This window comes from Rhinopithecus roxellana, chromosome 11 (assembly GCF_007565055.1).
Source record: "Rhinopithecus roxellana isolate Shanxi Qingling chromosome 11, ASM756505v1, whole genome shotgun sequence".
Taxonomy (NCBI): Eukaryota; Metazoa; Chordata; class Mammalia; order Primates; family Cercopithecidae; genus Rhinopithecus; species Rhinopithecus roxellana.
This window is the reverse complement of record NC_044559.1, coordinates 105,707,943-105,728,954: the sequence shown is the minus strand read 5'-3', so window position 1 is coordinate 105,728,954 and position 21,012 is coordinate 105,707,943. Positions and strand designations below refer to the sequence as shown.

Sequence of the window (21,012 nt, the reverse complement as noted above, 5' to 3'; positions counted from 1 at the left end):
TCTCACCACTCCTATTCAACATAGTGTTGGAAGTTCTGACTAGGGCAATCAGGCAAGAGAAAGAAATCAAGGGTATTCAGTTAGGAAAAGAAGAAGTCAAATTGTCCCTGTTTGCAGATGACATGATTGTATATTTAGAAAACCCCATTGTCTCAGCCCAGCATCTCCTTAAGCTGATCAGCAACTTCAGCAAAGTCTCAGGATACAAAATTAATGTGCAAAAATCACAAGCATTCTTATACACCAGTAACAGACAAACAGAGAGCCAAATCAGGAATGAACTTCCATTCACAATTGCTTCAAAGAGAGTCAAATACCTAGGAATCCAACTTACAAGGGATGTAAAGGACCTCTTCAGGGAGAACTACAAACCACTGCTCAGTGAAATAAAAAGAGGACCCAAACAAATGGAAGAACATACCATGCTCATGGATAGGAAGAATCAATATCGTGAAAATGGCCATACTGCCCAAGGTTATTTATAGATTCAATGCCATCCCCATCAAGCTACCAATGAGTTTCTTCACAGAATTGGAAAAAACTGCTTTAAAGTTCATATGGAACCAAAAAAGAGCCCGCATTGCCAAGACAATCCTAAGTCAAAAGGACAAAGCTGGAGGCGTCACGCTACCTGACTTCAAACTATACTACAAGGCTACAGTAACCAAAACAGCATGGTACTGGTACCAAAACAGAGATATAGACCAATGGAACAGAACAGAGTCCTCAGAAATAATACCACACATCTACAGCCATCTGATCTTTGACAAACCTGAGAGAAACAAGAAATAGGGAAAGGATTCCCTATTTAATAAATGGTGCTGGGAAAATTGGCTAGCCATAAGTAGAAAGCTGAAACTGGATCCTTTCCTTACCCCTTATACGAAGATTAATTCAAGATGGATTAGAGACTTAAGTGTTAAACCTAATACCATAAAAACCCTAGAAGAAAATCTAGGTAGTACCATTCAGGACATAGGCATGGGCAAGGACTTCATGTCTAAAACACCAAAAGCAATGGCAGCAAAAGCCAAAATTGACAAATGGGATCTAATTAAACTAAAGAGCTTCTGCACAGCAAAAGAAACTACCATCAGAGTGAACAGGCAACCTACAGAATGGGAGAACATTTTTGCAATCTACTCATCTGACAAAGGGCTAATATCCAGAATCTACAAAGAACTCAAACAAATATACAAGAAAAAAACAAACAACCCCATCAAAAAGTGGGCAAAGGATATGAACAGACATTTCTCAAAAGAAGACATTCATACAGCCAACAGACACATGAAAAAATGCTCATCATCACTGGCCATCAGAGAAATGCAAATCAAAACCACAATGAGATACCATCTCACACCAGTTAGAATGGCAATCATTAAAAAGTCAGCAAACAACAGGTGTTGGAGAGGATGTGGAGAAATAGGAACACTTTTACACTGTTGGTGGGATTGTAAACTAGTTCAACCATTATGGAAAACAGTATGGCAATTCCTCAAGGATCTAGAACTAGATGTACCATATGACCCAGCCATCCCACTACTGGGTATATACCCAAAGGATTATAAATTATTCTACTACAAAGACACATGCACACGTATGTTTATTGTGGCACTATTCACAATAGCAAAGACTTGGAATCAACCCAAATGTCCATCTGTGACAGACTGAATTAAGAAAATGTGGCACATATACACCATGGAATACTATGCAGCCATAAAAAAGGATGAGTTTGCGTCCTTTGTAGGGACATGGATGCAGCTGGAAACCATCGTTCTTAGCAAACTATCACAGGAACAGAAAACCAAACACCGCATGTTCTCACTCATAGGTGGGAACTGAACAATGAGATCACTTGGACTCGGGAAGGGGAACATCACACATCGGGGCCTATCATGGGGAGGGGGAAGGGAGGAGGGATTGCATTGGGGAGTTATACATGATATAAATGATGAATTGATGGGTGCTGACGAGTTGATGGGTGCAGCACACCAACATGGCACAAGTATACATATGTAACAAACCTGCACGTTATGCACATGTACCCTAGAACTTAAAGTATAATAAAAAAATAAAAAATAAACAAAAAAGAAAAGTGAAAAAAAAATATGCAGATTATTTTTTATGACTAGTTCACTTTAGTTTGACCTTCTTTTCTTGGGTTCTAGATAGACTAAAAACGACCGTGTGGCTTTCTAAGTGAAGCTGCTTATTTCCTGTCTTAACTTATTTCGAGTTTTACAAAGATCATAAAACAGACTCTCATTTCACACTGCGATTTTCCCATCAGATAACGAATGCACAGATAATTTTTAAGCTGGAAAAACATATCTGTTTCACCTAGTACATTTTATTTATCACCAATAAGCTATCAATAACTATTACATACATACTTTCTCCAAAATGAAGTAAAGTTTTAAACTTAACTGAAACGCCAGTCTACTACCAAAAAGGTCAATATTTCTTATTACAAAAGTCCCACATTCCATTTGTTTTATGCATTTAATAACAAAATGATTATAACGCAAAGGCAACGTCAACTTACACTGTGAATCTTTATTTCTCTCAATTATCCTGTAATTCATTACTGAAGTCTTCGATTCTGCTACTTGGTTGCCTGGCTCTGTCACTGATAGGCAGCTTTAAATGTTTCCCAACAAGAAAAGATGTACTATGGCCAGGCGTGGTAACTCATGCCTGTAATCGCAGCACTTTGGGAGGCCAAGGCGAGCAGATCACTTGTGGTCAGGAGTTTGAGACTAGCCTGACCAACATGGCAAAACCCCGTCTCTACTAAAAGTACAAAAATCAGCCAGGCATGGGAGCGAATGCCTGTCCATTCCTATAATCCCAGCTACTTGGGAGGCTGAGGGAGGAGAATCACTTGAACTCGGGAGGCAGAGGTTGCAGTGAGCCAAGATCGTACTACTGCCCTCCAACCTGGGCGACAGAGCCAAACTCCGTCACAAAAAAGAAAAAAGAAAGAAAAGAAAAAGAAAAGAGAGAAAAGATGTACTACATTCACTAGAAACAATATTCACATCTTATTTTCTTAACAGATACATCTGAAAATGTGTTCTAATGTGTATGATAACAATATAAAAAAATGGATAACATCTGGTTTGAACAGTTGACATTTCACCATGTCCACACCACATGGACACACATATACATGGTGAACTTAGGTTTCATGATGCCTGGCAGACGTGGCAGGGGCCCTGAAGTAGCAACAGTTTGTCTAAAGGCATAACTGGTACTTTCTTTCCTTTCATGTGGCTCTCAGCTATAATTAAAATAGCTGGTTTCTGCAGCATTACTGTCAGTGCCATTAATCCAAACAAAGACATTATTTATTTCAAAATGATGCCAAATCCTATGACTCATAAGTTAGTATGTCTAAAGTTACTTGCAAAAGCATTGTATGTGAAAACAATGTAGAAATGCTTCCGTACACAATAAAAGGCAATTCTTTCCTAGAAAGCTGAGCCATTAACTTACCGAAATAGGAAAGGGGCAGTGAGGGGGAGAAAGAAAGGGCTATACTATTTGGTAGGATCTCTTCTTCTAGTTCCACTGTTTTATTGCAAGCTGGATGTCCCAGCATATTCAAAAAACATTTCCCATCCCTACTCTCCCTCAGAATTTACAACCTTATTAGAAGGCCGAGTGTGGTGGCTCAGGCCTGTAATCCCAGGGCTTTGGGAAGCCGAGGTGGGAGGATCACCTGGAGCCAGCAGTTTGAGACGATCTTGGGCAACAGAGCAAGACCCTATCTTGATCTGAAAAAGTTAGCCAGGCATGGTGGCTCAGGCCTGGAGTCCTAATTACTCTGGAGGCTGAGGCAGTAGGATTGCTTGAGCCCAGGAGATTGACACTGTAGTGAGCAAATGTGCCACTGTGCTCCAGCCTGGGCCAAGAGTGAGACCCTGATTCTAAAAAATACATGTATAAATAAATAAATAAATAAATAAATAAATAAATAAATAAATAATCTTATTAGAAAACAAGTTTAATTCTTCTAATATAGAACGTACAAAATATTCATTGAAAATGCTAAATTTAATATAACCAAGTGGGGAAAGTTTTGTATAGTGATATAAACACAACACAAGACCTTAAAAAAATTCCAAGTACACATAACCTCCACGGATATACATTTACATGTATCTTTGGCCATATTATTTTCCACTAATCCAAAAGGCAGTTGATTGTAAAATAAACTATTATTTTATGTACCACCAAGAAAATCATCACTGGTTAACCTATGATATAATGTTACTGGTAAAACAAATATCAATAAAACAATATTTTTTGGTAAAAACAAAAATTTTTACCAAAGGGTCAGCGGTAACTATTTTCTTTCCCTATGTGAAAGAACATTTTAGAAAGGTTTAAAATAAATTTTTTTTTTGAGACAGGGTCTTGCTTGTCCAGGCTTGAGTGCAGTGGCGCAATCACGGCTCACTGAAGCCTCAACCTCCCAGGCTCAAGCAATCCTCCCACCTCAGTCTCCAGAGTAGCTGGGACCACAGGCATGTGCATTTAAAAAAAAAAAAAAAAATTGTTGTAGAGAAGGAGTCACCCTATGCTCCCCTAGCTGACCTCAAAATCCTGAGCTGAAGCAATGCTCCCCACTTGGCCTCTCAAGTTCCGGGGTCACAGGTGTGAGCCACTTGCCCGCCTTCAAATGAAGTTTTTGTTTCACTCAGCCTCACTGTTCCTTAACCTGGAAACTTAATTACAAAAATGAATTATGATATATCCACACAATATAATACTATATAGCCAAAGAAAATTAGACAGGGATATGGAAAGACATACAGAGAGAATTAGAGAGAGACGCATTAGTCATCGGTTAAAAAAAAAAAAAAAAAAGTTGGCTCTTAATATCAGTTATCCCAAAGCGCTAAAATTACAGGTGATTTTTTTTATTTGCTTTTCTTTAGTTTCTAAAACTTACATAATGAACATGTAAGCACACAAACTCATTTAATTCTTGAGATTTACAATTTTTCATAGCAGATGGCTTACAGAAACAACTCTCTCTTACTTGCATATCTCAGACCTGGGCACCAAAACAATAGCCACTAACTACATGTAACTATTTATACTTTTTTATTTTTATTTCTTATTCGAGATGGAATCTAGCTCTGTCACCCAGTGCACTGGAGCAATCTCGGCTCACTACAACTGCAGCCTCCCGGGTTCAAATGATTTTTGTGCCTCCCGAGTACCTGGGATTACAGGCATGCACCACCACGCCTGGCTAATTTTTGTATTTTTAGTAGAGGTGGGGTTTTGCCATGTTGGCCGGACTGGGTCTTGAACTCCTGGCTCCAAGCTATTTAACTGCCTCGGCCTCCCAAAGTGCTGGGATTATAGATGTGAGCCACCACGCCTGGCCTAAACTTTAATTAAAACTGAATATAACTAAAAATTCAGTTCTTTGGCCCTACTAGTCACATTTCAAGCACTGAGTAGCCACATGTGGCTAGTAATTGCCATATCTGAACAATACCTTTTCATCATCACACAAAGTGCTATTAATAGAGTTGCCCCAACCATGGTTTGTTTGGGATCAATAATGTGTAAATAATGAGATGCTATTCTTAAATATTATAAATGTGCTTTCTTTCCTTTTGCCTTTCCAAGCACATGACCTCCGTCATATTCTACTCCTGAAGTACCCTTCTGCCTTGGAAGAATGAGATTTGTTGTAGAAGGATGCAAGGTGGGAGATGAATATAATATTCAGCTTCTGACCCTGAAAAACAGGACCTTTTAAGAAGAAAGAGCCTTGCAAGTCAGGTCACTTTCTTAAGGAAAGATGCTTTAAATTTCCCTCTCTCTCATTTCAAGCGTTTACTAGACAAGTGTCTTCAACATTTTGCTCACATATCTCCTTGCACTTTTGAAAAGCTGTGCATCATCTTCATCTGTTTTGAATTGACATCTAAAAATGTTCATCATGAATTTAGCCACAAAGAGTTACTTTCTGATATTATACATGTCAATGAAATTTTGTCCCTGCATATTTAGTTAATTCAATATATGGAAATACCTTCCTTATTACCTAATCATAAAAGCCAGTGCTCACTGTTGAAATAATCAGCCAAATTAGCAATCTGCTAGGAAAAGTCTGACTTTGATTTTTTAAATTCATATTAAGGTATTAATTAGGATCCCTTTGATAACTTTCTCACTTCTGGATTCAAATTCAAAGATATTGATGGGTAGGTAATATTTAAATTCAAAGACATAGATTGATAGGTAATAGATGGATGACTGACTGAAAAATAGACAGACAAATAAGTAGGCCATGCGCTTGTTGTCTGGATGAAATAAGGAGGTGCCTCTTTCAGTATTCCTTTCTATTCTTGCTCTTCTGGTTTTGTTCTTCCTGGACTCTCCCTCAGGAATTAGGCATTCTAGAACCATCCTTTTGCTTGGTGCTCTAGAAATCGTTTACAGTACTCAGAGCAATGTGCTTATAGGTTTAAGGAACAGTGAGAGCCATGCCTGTCCTTTTTTCTCCATCTGTGCTTGTGTGTGTGCACTCTCTCTACATAAATATAGGTATACAGATATAGATATATAGATACACGCACACAATCACACACACATGCCTCTTCCATATTTTTCATTTCTTAAACCTGAGCTATCTTCTGGGTTTCATAATAGCCTCCTTCTCTTAATAGCTGAGCCTCTAGAAAAAGCTATGAATCCTCTTTTCCTCTATTTCCTCCCCTCAAATCATTTTTTCCCTCCAGTGCCATCCAGCTTAAGCTCTCACCTCTCAGTGGAAATGGCTATGACCACGACCACCTAATTCCTGTATTTAATGTACTCTTTTCACATTTCAAGGGAAATTGTCCTCTTAGGGGTAAATAATACTGTTGAACATTCTCCCTCCCTCTTGATTTCTCTCCTTTCTTGGCTCTTTGGTAATCAAGTTCTACTGGTTTTCCCATCCCCTCCCCACCCACCTGCCTTCCTTCTTTACTTCACTCTGTCATTGGTGGTCTCCTCTCACTCCACTCCCTCTCCCTTCCATCTACTCTCAGACCTCCACTACCTCCTAAACACTGATGACCCTACACATATATCTCCATCCAGAATTCTCTCCTGACATCCAGATTCATGTATTCAAATGACTGGACATATCTACCTGGAGGAAGGCAACTCCATCACCTTTTCTTCAGACCACGTTATTCCCATGTTTGATAAAAATTCTATCATGTTCCTAGATGTCAACGTTAAAGAAAAAAAAATTCAAACATCCAATCACCAATTCCTGATCCTACTTTTCAATTCTTTCTTATATTGTCTCTTCTCTTCATCCACACTGCCATGGTGTTAGGTCAAATTTTAATCATTTTCATCTGAACTACCGTAATAGCCTAATTTGTCACCCACTCTTACATGGCTAATTTTCTAATTAGCCATGTGGCTTACATCACTTCCTTGTTGATGATTCTTCAAATGTTTGTGTTGCCTCAATGATAAATGCATACAAGAGAGGGCAGTTCTTGGTGAGAGATGTGATCAAGCAGAGATCTTTTTCAGGAGCCTGTCTTTCCCTCGAGATAAGTAAGAAGGCGGCTGGAGGCAAGGAGTATTCAGAGGGTAGGTGAAGTTCAATAGAAATGGAACAGGAAGTAGCTCTTTTGGGAGCCTTGGATCTGGTTTAGACCTTGGGGACAAGAGCAAAGAGAGAGGTGGGCTGAGTCATGTTTTAGGCTGCTTGCATAGGAGACCAGCCAGATATTCAAGAAAGAAAGCCTATGTGAGAATAATGAATATGAAAATGCTGAAAAATCTTTTAAGCCCAATAATAGATAATTAGATTTAGAGTTGAAATTTATAAGAAGACAGAACACACTTTACATATAACAACAGCACTAAGCAGAAATAATATCTATCAAAATGGCAACTCACCAATGATAACATTAAATTTGACATTTAAATATAGATTTTCAATGACCATTGAGAGTTAATCAGTATCTATAACATCCTTTTCTAGGAAAGGGAAAGGACTTTAGTTATTATTATATTAGTTATAATTATTTAGCCTTATTCATCTTAGTATTCATCCTTTCTACTAAATTTGTGGTTTTGCCAAATATATTTTCAGTTTCCAAAAAAATCAGTTTTAAGCCTACGAATTTTTAATAACGGTGTTTAGTAATAACCCTTAGGTGTTTCTGAAAATAATAGTTTTTAAATTATTTCATTCCTTACATTATCTCTGTTTCTTCTGAAGTCAGTTCTGCTAGTTCATGTGGGTGTGTGTCTTTAACATGGTTAGTATTCCTTAAATATATAGTGATCTTTGATTGTTTAAATTTATGAATGAAGGGCTGGGCTGATTAGTGAAAGTGACTAATGAAGACTATCCTTCAAGGATTTGTATCAGTCTTTCCCCAGTTGGCTTCTTTCTTTCTCTGTAAACAATATTATTTAAATTTGGCACTTTAAAAAATATATTTGAACTTTGACAGGAATTATATATCTATTTCTGCAAGTTTTTATTTTGTTCAATATATTTGTGATATATATTGATATTAATGAATACATTGCCAAAATACATTGATTTTTCGCTGCTGCAATGTATAACGTAGTGTGATTCCTGTAAAGATTTGAGATCTTTTTAATTTTTTGGCTGTGATAACAAATGATTTTATTAATGGGTTTATAATAGGTCTCCTCTATTCCAAACACACATTACGATTCACTTTTTTAAAAAATTATATTTAGGATGGTATTTAGAGTCAAGTTAAATTTATTGTAGAACTATCCCTTCTATAAAAATATTCAACAAGACCTGGGCAAGATGGCCAAATAGGAACAGCTCTGGTCTGCAGCTCCCAGTGAGATTGACGCAGAAAGCAGGTGATTTCTGCATTTCCAACTGAGGTACCCAGCTCATCTCATTGGGACTGGTTAGACAGTGGGTATAGGCCACGGAGGGTGAGCAGAAGCAGGTTGGGGCGTCACCTCACCTGGGAAGCGCAAGGGGTCAGGGAAATCCCTCCCCTAGCCAAGGGAAGCGATGAGGGACTGTGCCATGAGGAACAGTACACTCTGGCCCAGATACTACACTTTTCCCACAGTCTTTGCAACCCACAGACCAGGAGATTCCCTCAGGTGCCCACACTACCAGGACCATGGGTTTCAAGCACAAAACTGGGCAGCCATTTGGGCAGACACTCAACTAGCTACAGGAGGGTTTTTTTTTTTTCATATCCCAGTGGCACCTGGAATGCCAGGAAGACAGAACTGTTCATTCTCCTGGAAAGGAGGCTGAAGCCAGGGAGCCAAGTGGTCTAGCTCAGCAGATCCCACTCCCACAGAGCCCAGCAAGCTAAGATCCACTGGCTTGAAATTCTCGCTGCGAGCATAGCAATGTGAAGTCATCCTGGCATGCTCAAGCTTGGTGCGGGAAGGGTGTCTGCCATTACTGAGGCTTGAGTAGGCGGTTTTCCCCTCACAGTGTAAACAAAGCCTTCAGGAAGTTCGAACTGAGCGGAGCCCAACGCAGCTCAGCAAAGCCACTGTAGCCAGACTGCCTTTCTAGATTCCTCCTCTCTGGGCAGGGCATCTCTGAAAGAAAGGCAGCAGCTCCAGTCAGGAGCTTATACATAAAACCCCTCATCTCCCTGAGAGAGAACACCTGGGGGAAGAGGTGACTGTGGGCACAGCTTCATCAGACTTACACATTCCTGTCTGCTGGCTCTGAAGAGAGCAGTGGATCTCTCAGCACAGCGCTCAAGCTCTGCTAAGGAACAGACTGTCTCCTCAAGTGGGTCCCTGACCCCAGTGCCTCCTGAGTGGGAGACACCTTCCAGCAGGGGTCGACAGAAACCTCATATAGGAGAGCTCTGGCTGGCATATGGCAGCTGCCCCTCTGGGACAAAGCCTCCAGAGGAAGGGACAGGCAGCAATCTTTGCTGTTGTGCAGCCTCTGCTCATGATACCCAGGCAAACAGGGTCTGCAGTGGGCCTCCAGCAACCTCGAGCAGACCTACAGCAGAGGGGCCTGACTGTTAGAAGGAAAACTAACAAACAGAAAGGAATAGCATCAACATCAACAAAAAGGACATCCACTCAAAATCCACATCCAAAGGTCACCAACATCAAAGACCAAAGGTAGATAAATCCACAAAGATGGGGAAAAACCAGCACAAAAAGGCTGAAAATTCCAAAAACCAGAATGTCTCTTCTCCTCCAAAGGATCACAACTCCTCGCCAGCAAGGGAACAAAACTGGAAGGAGAATGAGTTTGATGAATTGACAGAAGTAGGCTTCAGAAGGTGGGTAATAAACTCCTCTGAGCTAAAGGAGCATGTTCTAACCCAATGCAAGGAAGCTAAGAACCTTTAAAAACAGGTTAGAGAAATTGCTAACTAGAATAACCAGTTTAGAGAAGAACAGAAATGACCTGATGGAGCTGAAAAACACAGCACAAGAACTTCAAGAAGCATACACAAGTATCAACAGCCAAATCAATCAGGCGGAAGAAAGGTTATCAGATATTGAAGATCATCTTAGTGAAATAAACCATGAAGACAAGATTAGAGAAAAAAGAATGAAAAGCAACAAACAAAGCCTCCAAGAAATACGGGACTATGTGAAAAGACCAAACCTACTTTTGATTGGTGTACCTGAAAGTGATGCAGAGAATGGAACCAAGTTGGAAAACACTCTTCAGGATATTATCCAGGAGAACTTCCCCAACCTAGCAAGACAGGCCAACATTCAAATTCAGTAAATACAGAGAACACCACAAAGATACTCCTTGAGAAGAGCAACCCCAAGACACCTAATCATCAGATTCATCAAGGTTGAAATGAAGGAAAAAATGTTAAGGGCAGACAGACAGAAAGGTTGGGTTACCCACAAAGGGAAGTGCATCAGACTAACAGTGGATCTCTTTGCAGAAACCCTATAAGCCAAAAGAGAGTGGAGGCCAATATTCAACATTCTTAAAGAAAAGAATTTTCAACCCAGAGTTTCATATCCAGCCAAACTAAGCTTCACAAGTGAAGGAGAAATAAAATCCTTTACAGACAAGCAAATGCTGAGAGATTTTGTCACCACTAGGCCTGCCTTATGAGAGCTCCTGAAGGAAGCACTAAATATAGAAAGGAAAAACCAGTACCAGCCACTGCAAAAACATATCAAATTGTAAAGACTATCAACACTATGAAGAAACTACATCAACTAATGGGCAAAATAACCAGCTAGCATCAAAATGACAGGATCAAATTCACACATAACAACATTAACCTTTATTAAATGTAAATGAGCTAAATGCCCCAATTAAAAGACACAGATTGGCAAATTGGATAAAGATCAAGACCCATCGGTGTACTGTATTCAGAAGACCCATCTTGCGTGCACAGACAGACATAGGCTCAAAATAAAGGAATAGAGGAATGTTTACCAAGCAAATGGAAAGTAAAAAAAAAAGCAGGGGTTGCAATCCTAGTCTAATAAAACAGACTTTAAACCAACAAAGATCAAAAAAGACAAAAAAGGGCACTACATAATGGTAAAGGGATCAATGCAACAAGAAGAGTTAACTACCCTAAATATATATGCATCCAGTACAGGAGCACTCAGATTCATAAAGCAAGTTCTTGGAGACCTACAAAGAGACTTATACTCCAACACAATAATACTGGGAGACTTTAACACCCATTGTCAGTATTAGCCAGATCAACGAGACAGAAAATTAACAAGGATATTCAGGACTTGAACTCAGTTCTGGAACAAGCGAACCTAATAGACATCTACATAACTCTCCACCCCAAATCAACAGAATATACATTCTTCTCAGCATGGCATCACACTTATGCTAAAATTGACCACAAAATTGAAAGTAAAACACTCCCTAGCAAATGCAAAAGAACGGAAATTATAACAAACAGTCTCTCAGACCACAGTGCCATCAAATTAGAACTCAGGATTAAGAAACTTACTCAAAACCACACAACTAAATGGAAACTGAACATCCTGCTCCTGAATGATACTGTGTAAATAACAAAATTAAGGCAGAAATAAATAAGTTCTTTGAAACCAATGAGACCATGACACAACATACCAGAATCTATGGGAAACAGCTAAAGTAGTGTTTAGAGGGAAATTTATAGCACTAAATGCCCACAGGGGAAAGCAGAAAAGATCTAAAATTGACACCCTAGCATCACAGTAAGAACTAGATAAGCAAGAGCAAACAAATTCAAAAGTTAGCAGAAGACAAGAAATAACTAAGATCAGAGGAGAACTAAAGTGATACATGAAAAACCCTTCAAAGAATCAATGAATCCAGCAGCTGATGTTTTGAGAAGATTAACAAAATAAATAGACCACTAGCCAGACTAATAAAAAAGAAAAGAGAGAAGAATCAAATAGACACAATAAAAAATGATAAAGGGGAGATCACCACTGATTCCACAGAAATACAAACTACCATAAGAGAATACTATGAAAACCTCTATGCAAATAAACTAGAAAATCCAGAAGAAATGGATAAATTCCTGGACACATACACCCTCCCAAGTCTAAACCAGGAAGAAATCAAATCACAGAATAGACCAATAACAAATTCTGAAATTGAGGCAGTAATTAATAACCCATTAACCAAAAAAAGCCCAGGATCAGATGGATTCACAGCGGAATTCTACCAGAGGTACAAAGAGGAGCTGGTACCTGGTTTCCTTCCGAAACCATTCCAAACCACAGAAAAACAGGGACTCCTCCCTGACTCATTTTTTGAGACCAGTATCATCCTCATACCAAAACCTGACAGAGACACAACAAAAAAAGAAAATTTCAGACCAGTATCCCTGAAGAACATCGATGCGAAAATCCTCAATAAAATACTGGCAAACCAAATCCAGCAGCACATCAAAAAGCTTATCCAACATCATCAAATCAGCTTCATCCCTGGGATGCAAGGCTGGTTCAACATATGCAAACCAATAAACGTAATCCACCACATAAACAGAACCAAGAAGAAAAACCACATGATTATCTCAATAGATGCAGAAAAGGCCTTCGATAAAATTCAACATTCCTTCATGCTAAAAACTCTAAATAAACTAAGTATATATGGAATGCATCTCAAAATAGTAAGAGCTATTTGTGACAAACCCACAGCCAATATCATACTCAATGGGCAAAAGCTGGAAGCATTCCCTTTGAAAACCAGCACAAGACAAGGATGCCCTCTCTCACCACTGCTATTCAATATAGTATTGGAAGTTCTGGCCAGGGCAATCAGGCAAGAGAAAGCAATAAAGGTATTCAAATAGGAAGAGAGGAAGTCAAATGGTCTCTGTCTGCAGATGACATGATTGTATATTTAGAAAACCACATTGTCTCAGCCTAAAATCTCCTTAAGCTGATAAGCAACTTCAGCAAAGTCTCAGGATACAAAATCAATGTGCAAAAATCATAAGCATTCCTATAGACCAATAATAGACAAAGAGAGAGCCAAATCATGAGTGAACTCCCATTCACAATTGCTACAAAGAGAATAAAATACCTAGGAATAGGACCATCTGAGGCCTCCAGTGCAGTACCTCCTATTAGATACAGCTGAGGCCCCACCAATACGTGCAAGAAACCCTTATCCTCTGAAAAGCTGGTGTCCCAGGCCGTCTGTCATTTCCATGAGTTCTATGACCACACCAAGACAAGGGTGTCCACCCCACCAGGGAGACCACTGCCCCAACCAGAAAGACTTCCTGTGTCTCCTCTTCCTCCCCTCTGTGGTTCCCTTTAGAACTTCTCAAGATAATACAATCTATGTTTTCTCCAAATAAGAACTACCTTTTGCCCAAAATGGTATATGCAGACAACAATCAGAGGTTTGGAGTTTTAAAAAACTCTTTTGACCACTATGTTAACTATTCCCCAAACTGTTTCCTACTACAGAATGACCCACACCTCAGTTTAGCTCCTATCAGCTCTGTAAGCATAAATGACTTGGAAATTAACAATAGCTTTCCAAGCAGTGGGGTTCCTGCAATGTGGTACACGTTCCTAAAGCCTTCCAGACTTTCTGTAAGAAGTGTGGCAAGCACCAACCCCACAAAGTGGCACAGGACAAGAAGGGCAAGGATGCTGTGTATGCATGGGGAACATGGCATCATGGCAGGAAGCAGAGTGGCAATCTTGGGCTGAGCACTCAGGAGGCTGAGGCATCAGAATTGCTTAAGCCCAGCAGGTAGAGGTTGCAGTGAGCCGAGATCATGCCACTGCACTCCAGCCTGGGTGACAGAGTGAGACTCCATCTCAATAAATAAAAAATATAAATAAAGAAATATAAAAAAATCCATCACTGCCTCTGAGATTTGATATGCCACCTTTATCATATACTAAATTCCCATTTGTACTTAGGTCTATTCTGTACTTTCTATCCTATTCCATTGGTCTGTCTGCCTGTTAACATGGTCATTGCCACACTGTTCTAAATACAGGGGCTTTATAGTTTGTTTTAATAGCCCATAGGGCTAGCCCCCCATTTTGTGTCACTATTTCAGCATGTTTATTTTCCATAGAAACTTTAGTATCAACTTACCAACTCCATGAAACAAAGCTTGTTGGTATTTTTATAGGAATGGCATTCAATTTATTAATCAGCTTGGAGGGAATGGGCATCTTGATGATGAGTCGTGATAGCCAAAAACAAGGGATGTCTTCCCACTCTACGTGCTTTTGTGTTTTCCAGAAGTATTTCCCCTTTGTAGATTTTGCACATTTCTTAATAAGTTTGTCTCTAAATATTTAATCTTCTTTGTTGCTATTATACATGGGGTTTTCTGAAGACTCCTCACCTAAGTATTGTTTGCGTATATCAAGGCCACTGATTTCTGTAAGTAAGCTGATTTTCCAGAAAAAGGCTAAAACTACAAAGGAGATGGTGCCAAGGCTTGAGCACTGAGCCCAGCCGCAGATCTAAGACGATGCTGGCTATGAAGACATGCAAGCATTTTGAACTGGGAGGAGATATGAAGAGAAAGGGCCAAGTGATTCAGTTCTAAATTTCATCTTTTGTTTTATTATGAAGACAATAAAATCTTGAGGTTATGTTCAGTTCAAAAAAAGAAATGTATGATAAATTTTACACTGTAAATAAATTCTTTTTTGTGGGTGAAAAAAATATCTAGGAATACAACTTACAAGGGATGTGAAGGACCTCTTCAAGGAGAACTGCAAACCACTGCTCAAGGAAATAAGAGAGGACACAAACAAATGGAAAAACGTTCCATGCTCATGGATAGGAAGAAACAATATTGTGAAAATGGCCATACTGCCTAAAGTAACTTATAGATTAAATGCTATCCCCATCAAGCTACCATTGGAGTTCTTCACAGAATTACAAAAGCTACTTCAAATTTCATATGTAACCAAAAAAGAGCCTATATATCCAAGACAATATTAAGCAAAAAGAACAAGGCTGGAGGCATCACACTTCCCGGCTTCAAACTATATTACAAGGCTACAGTTACTAAAACAGCATGGTACTGGTACCAAAACAGAGATACAGACCAATGGAACAGAGGTCTCAGAAATAATGCCACACAACAATCTAATCTTTGATAAACCTGAAAAAAACAAGAAATGGGGAAAGGATTCCCTATTTAATAAAAGGTGTTGGGAAAACTTGCTAGCCATATGCAGAAAACTGAAACTGGACCTCTTCCTTACACCTTATACAAAAATTAACTCAAGATGGATTAAAGACTTACATGTAAGACCTAAAACCATAAAAACTCTAGAAGAAAACCTAGGCAATACCATTCAGGACATAGGCATGGGCAAAGCTTTCATGACTAAAACACCAAAAGCAATGGCAACAAAAGCCAAAATTGACAAATGGGATAGAATTAAACTAAAAAGTTCTGCACAGCAAAAGAAACTGCCATCAGAGTGAGCAGGCAACCTACAAAATGGGAAAAAAGTTTTGCAATCCATCTGACAAAGGGCTAATATTCAGAATCTACAAGGGACTTAAACATTTACAAGAGAAAACAAACAACTCCATCAAAAAGTGAGGAAAAGATATGAAAAGACACTTCTTAAAAAAAGACATTTATGTGACCAACAAACATATGAAAAAAAGTTCATCATCACTGGTCATTAGAGAAATGCAAATCAAAACCACAATGAGATACCATCTCACACCAGTTAGAATGGCGATCACTAAAAAGTCAGGAAACAACAGATGCTGGAGAGGATGTGAAGAAATAGAAATGCTTTTACACTGTTGGTGGGAGTGTAAATTAGTTCAACCATTGTGGAAGACAGTGTGGCAATTCCTCGAGGATCTAGAACCATGAATACCATTTTACCCAGCAATCCCATTACTGGGTATATACCTAAAGGATTATAAATCAGTCTACTATAAAGACACATGCACATTTATATGTTTATTGCAGCACTACTTGCAAGAGCAAAGACTTGGAACCAACCCAAATGCCCATCAATGATAGACTGGATAAAGAAAAGGTGGCATATATATACCATGTAATACTGTGCAGCCATAAAAAAGGATGAGTCCATGTCCTTTGCAGGGACATGAATGAAGCTGGAAACCATCATTCTCAGCAAACTAACACAGGAACAGAAAACCAAACGCTGTATGTTCTCACTCATAAGTGGGAGCTGAACAATGAGAATGCAATGGACACAGGGAAAGAAACATCACACACTGGGGCCTGTCAGATGGTGGGGGACTAGGGGAGGAATAGCATTAGGAGAAATACCTAATGTAGATGACGGGTTGATGGGTGGAGCAAACCACCATGGCATGTGTATAGCTATGTAACAAACCTGCACATTCTACACATGTATCCCAGAACTTAAAGTATAATTTAAAAAAATATTCAACAGGCAGAAATAACTTCAGCAACAAGGATCTTAAAGGTCAATCTCTAAACCTATAGAAAAAATGTTAAGAGAAATAAGCTGAAAAGTGGTCTTCAAAGAAAATAATAAAATTTACAAATCAAGGGCTAAAATTGATTTCAGAAACTTCTGGTCTCCTCTTTTTAGTGACAGATAAGAAAAGTAAGTCATTGAAATCATGTGACCTTTTCAAAGCAACACAGAACATAGTGCTCTCTCACTGCAGGCTGTAACAAGAGAAGCAGTCGTGTCTCCCCAGAGGCTGCACTCTCTCTACATAGCAGGTAAATGCAGACAATTTCCTTATCCCTCAAGAGACAAGAACAGTCAACTTGTCCTCACTCTGATTTACCTGAGATGCTTGCTTCCATTGCACCAATCAGCTAGAACTTGGCAAGCACTGCCATCTTTGGCTAGTTTTGCTTTGCATTTTAAAACTGACCAGAAAAAAAGGCAATGCTCCAAAATTATTTTGGCATAAACATTCTGCAACACTCTCTCCCACCAGATAAATCTGACTTATAATAAGTAAAAAGCAATTAGTAACCTGTGGTGGCATTTTTCAGTATAGTATTAAGAGATTCTAGAAGAGACTGACTTGCAGTCCGTTCTTACCTTTGCATTTTCGATGCATGGACAGAGTGCCCACGCTGCGCTGGCCTTCACGTCTGGGTGAGGATTTTTCAGCAGGGACCACAACAAACGAACTCCATCTAAGCGATCAATGATGCTATCATGGAACCCAAAATCATGATATAAACTGTCATTAATATGTGAAGACAAACATTTTAATGACCCACTTATTTACACAATTTTAATTATTTTTTTCAACTTTTGATATTTTGCTTAGTTTTTTTTTTTGTTTGTTTTTTTGTTTTTTTTTTTTTTTTTTTTTTTTGCAAAACTTCATCAACAGTAGAGAGGTAACATGCTGAATTGTGAGCCCTCTGATTTCAGTTTTAAATCCATGACACAGAAAACAAGCTGCAGGATGATTCACATCAACTGAAAATCAAGCCATGTAATTTTTTAATTAGCTGTACACAGACTGTTACCTAAATGTAAAAATACTAGTTTCTTTCATATAATAACATCTAAATACTTTCCAAAACAAATATTTATGCCTCAAAACTGTGCCGTTACCTTTTTTATTTGGTCCATGTTTAATTGACTTACCTTACTGTATGACATATTTTAAACGCTTTCAGTCCTAATCTAGCATTAGGAATTAAAATCATTACACCACAGTGCATCCTTTGTTGGGCATGAATAACACGTAACTTGTTTTCCATGTGCACCCTTCCCAGCAAGACTAACATTGCAGACTGTGTTATAATTACTTAAACACACTGTAATCAAAATAGCTTCATGACTAGCTGAAAAATGAATTATCATCAGAGCTATCTCTACACCATCTGTCTTCTGTTTATATATCAATCAGTCCAGGAGCATAACCTCGCAGTAAGGTCCACTGGGTACTCACAGCGGAGAAGAAGGCCAAACAAAACTTAATAACCTTTACAAACATGGCTTTCTTCAGAAAGGTATATTAAACTCAAAGCAGATGAAAAAAGATAAAGGACATCGAAATTCCTTTGATTTTTAATCTCAAGTTGAATTAAACACATGTAGTATTGAGCCACAGATAGAATAAATACTAGCTTAAAATGCCATTCAAATTCTTCCTTGAAAATTGACATAAAAACATCTAGATGTCTTGATTATCTTAGATGAGTTTACCAGGGGGGAAAAAACGTATTATTCCAAAGTTTTCAAGTAGGAGATCAGTTTTGCATAACCTTATAAAATTGGTGATGCTGACAAAGAGCATTGAAAAACCCTGGTGATGCAAATAGCCTATATCAGGATAAAAACAGTCTTAAAAAAGGACTTCTAATAAGAAAAAATACACTGAAAAATTATTTTAAAGTAAAGCTTAAGTAAATAGATTTTCAAATCTGAAACTTTCATACCATGCTGAGAGAAAACAAAGTTTTATTTCTCAATTAATGGAAACTCTAAAGAAACATACTGGCACTTCACAATGAAGAATTTGCTTTTCAAATTTAAACTGAAAAGTCATATTGCCTTCCATATGCTACTTAAAATATAACTAATGCTGATCTCTGAGCCTCTATTTTTTTCATATAAAATGTCATAATGAACAACAGTGAATAATGGTCTCCCCTATCTTCTTGTAAATTTCACAGCAAACTTGGCATTAGTGATATGTAACTGTATACTGCTGGCCAGAAATAACTTGTCATTACAGTGGAAGTAATTTGGATGGCACAAATTTGCAATTTAAAAAAAAAGGATCGTTCAATACTGGACATAATTTCACAATTAACTTTAAACAAATTATAGACAAAATTTCACAACTACAAAAATTCACTATAATTGTAAAATTAGATCTATAATTTACCATTTTCAACCCAAACCCTACTTAGTTCATCAGCTACTTAGTTATAACGAGTGAGGATTTTGGTCCCATTACTGGTATCTTAAAAGAAGACTCAGGGGCGGGGCCCAGTGACTCACACCTGTAATCCCAACAGTTTGGGAGGTGAGGGCAGACAGATCACTTGAGATCAGGAGTTCAAGACCAACCTGGCCAAAGTGGCTAAATCCTGTCTCTACTAAAAATACAAAAATAAATCAGGCATGGTGGCACGCACCTGTAGTCTCAGCTACTCAGGAGGCTGAGGCAGGACAATCGCTTGAACCCGGGAGGCGGAGGTTGCAGTGAGCCGAGATTGCACCACTGCACTCCAGCCTGGGTGACAGAGTGAGTCTTCATTTGAGAAAAAAAAAAAAAAAAGACTCAGAACAGTACAGAATGATAACTTCCTATGACAAGAACCTGATTGAAAAACATTTGCCACCACAGGAACTAACAAAGTCAGGAGTAGTAAACTTCAGAGTTTAACTTTATCCCTTCCATCTCCCTCATCCTCTGCATGAACTCATTTATTGCTAAATTTTACTTCATAATAACTTAAGTATCTGCCCATTTCCCTGTTTTGTATTTGAGCACCCAAATCCCAGTCTTTACCATTTCATCTCAGGATCATTGTGTGAGAGAATAACTTGGTTTTGTGTCTTCAGTTTTTCTCAATTTCAATCCATCTTACAAATCCCTGCAAATTAATCTTCCTAAAGACACTTTTAGGGTTTCTGCAATAGCTCCTTGAGAGCAGGGTGCCAGGGATATTCATTCTGTTCATGACACTAGCTAGCACATTTAATCAGCGCTTGTTAAACAATTCACAACCCAAAGATCACTCCTGGGGAAAAAAGTCTCCAATGGCCTCCCATTGCCTTCATGGTATTAAGCTGCAATTCCAAAGTTCGGTATTTAAATTTTTTAGGGAGCTGGAATTTCTCATAAGACTCCTTGACTATCTACTAAACACTAAGTACTAGGCATACAGAAATAATCAATACACTTGGGTCAGAAACGGTGACTCACGCCTGTAATCCTAACACTTTGGGAGGCCAAGGTGGGTGGATCGCATGAGCTCAGGAGTTCAAGACTAGCCCAGGCAACAAAGGACCCTGTCTCTACAAAAAATACAAAAAATACAAAAAAAAAAAAAAAAAAATTAGCCAGGCATGGTGGCGCATGACTCTAATCTCAGCTACTTGGAAGGCTGAGGTAGGAGGATGACTTGAGCCCAGGAAGCGGAGGTTGCAGTGTACCCAGATTGCACCACTGCACTCTAACCTGGGTGACAGAGCCAGACCCTGTCTCAAAAACAAACAAACAAACAAAATGGATACAGTCAATTCTCATCAGGGGAAGTTATGTTCTATCAAGTCACTGCAAACCTTAGATGAACAAATACTGAACTACTGCTCCTAGGGTATATATAAAGTGGGTTCCCATGAGCCACTGGTCAGAACATTTTCATCAACCAATCAATGTATAACGTTGTTTCACGTGTATTTCTCTTTAAAGACACCTTATTTGGTACAGATTGTTGAATCAGGAATATTGGACTTATGGCCAACAGCTCTATAACTTGTGCCTGAACGGCATTTAGGGAATACACAGATTTTTTCCAAAAGGAACATCGCAACCTTTCTGCA

General features: G+C 38.7%; 1 protein-coding gene across 3 annotated transcripts in view; it reads right to left on the bottom strand.

Moving 5' to 3' along the window:
- Window positions 1–21,012, bottom strand: part of ARMC4 (armadillo repeat containing 4) — a 204,268-nt gene that overhangs the window by 88,718 nt on the left and 94,538 nt on the right. For all 3 annotated transcript variants that reach the window (XM_010381410.2, XM_010381409.2, XM_030940847.1), the window contains one exon: window positions 17,536–17,650. In XM_010381410.2, the coding sequence (XP_010379712.1) occupies window positions 17,536–17,650 (115 nt within the window). The remainder of the gene's footprint in view (window positions 1–17,535; window positions 17,651–21,012) is intronic.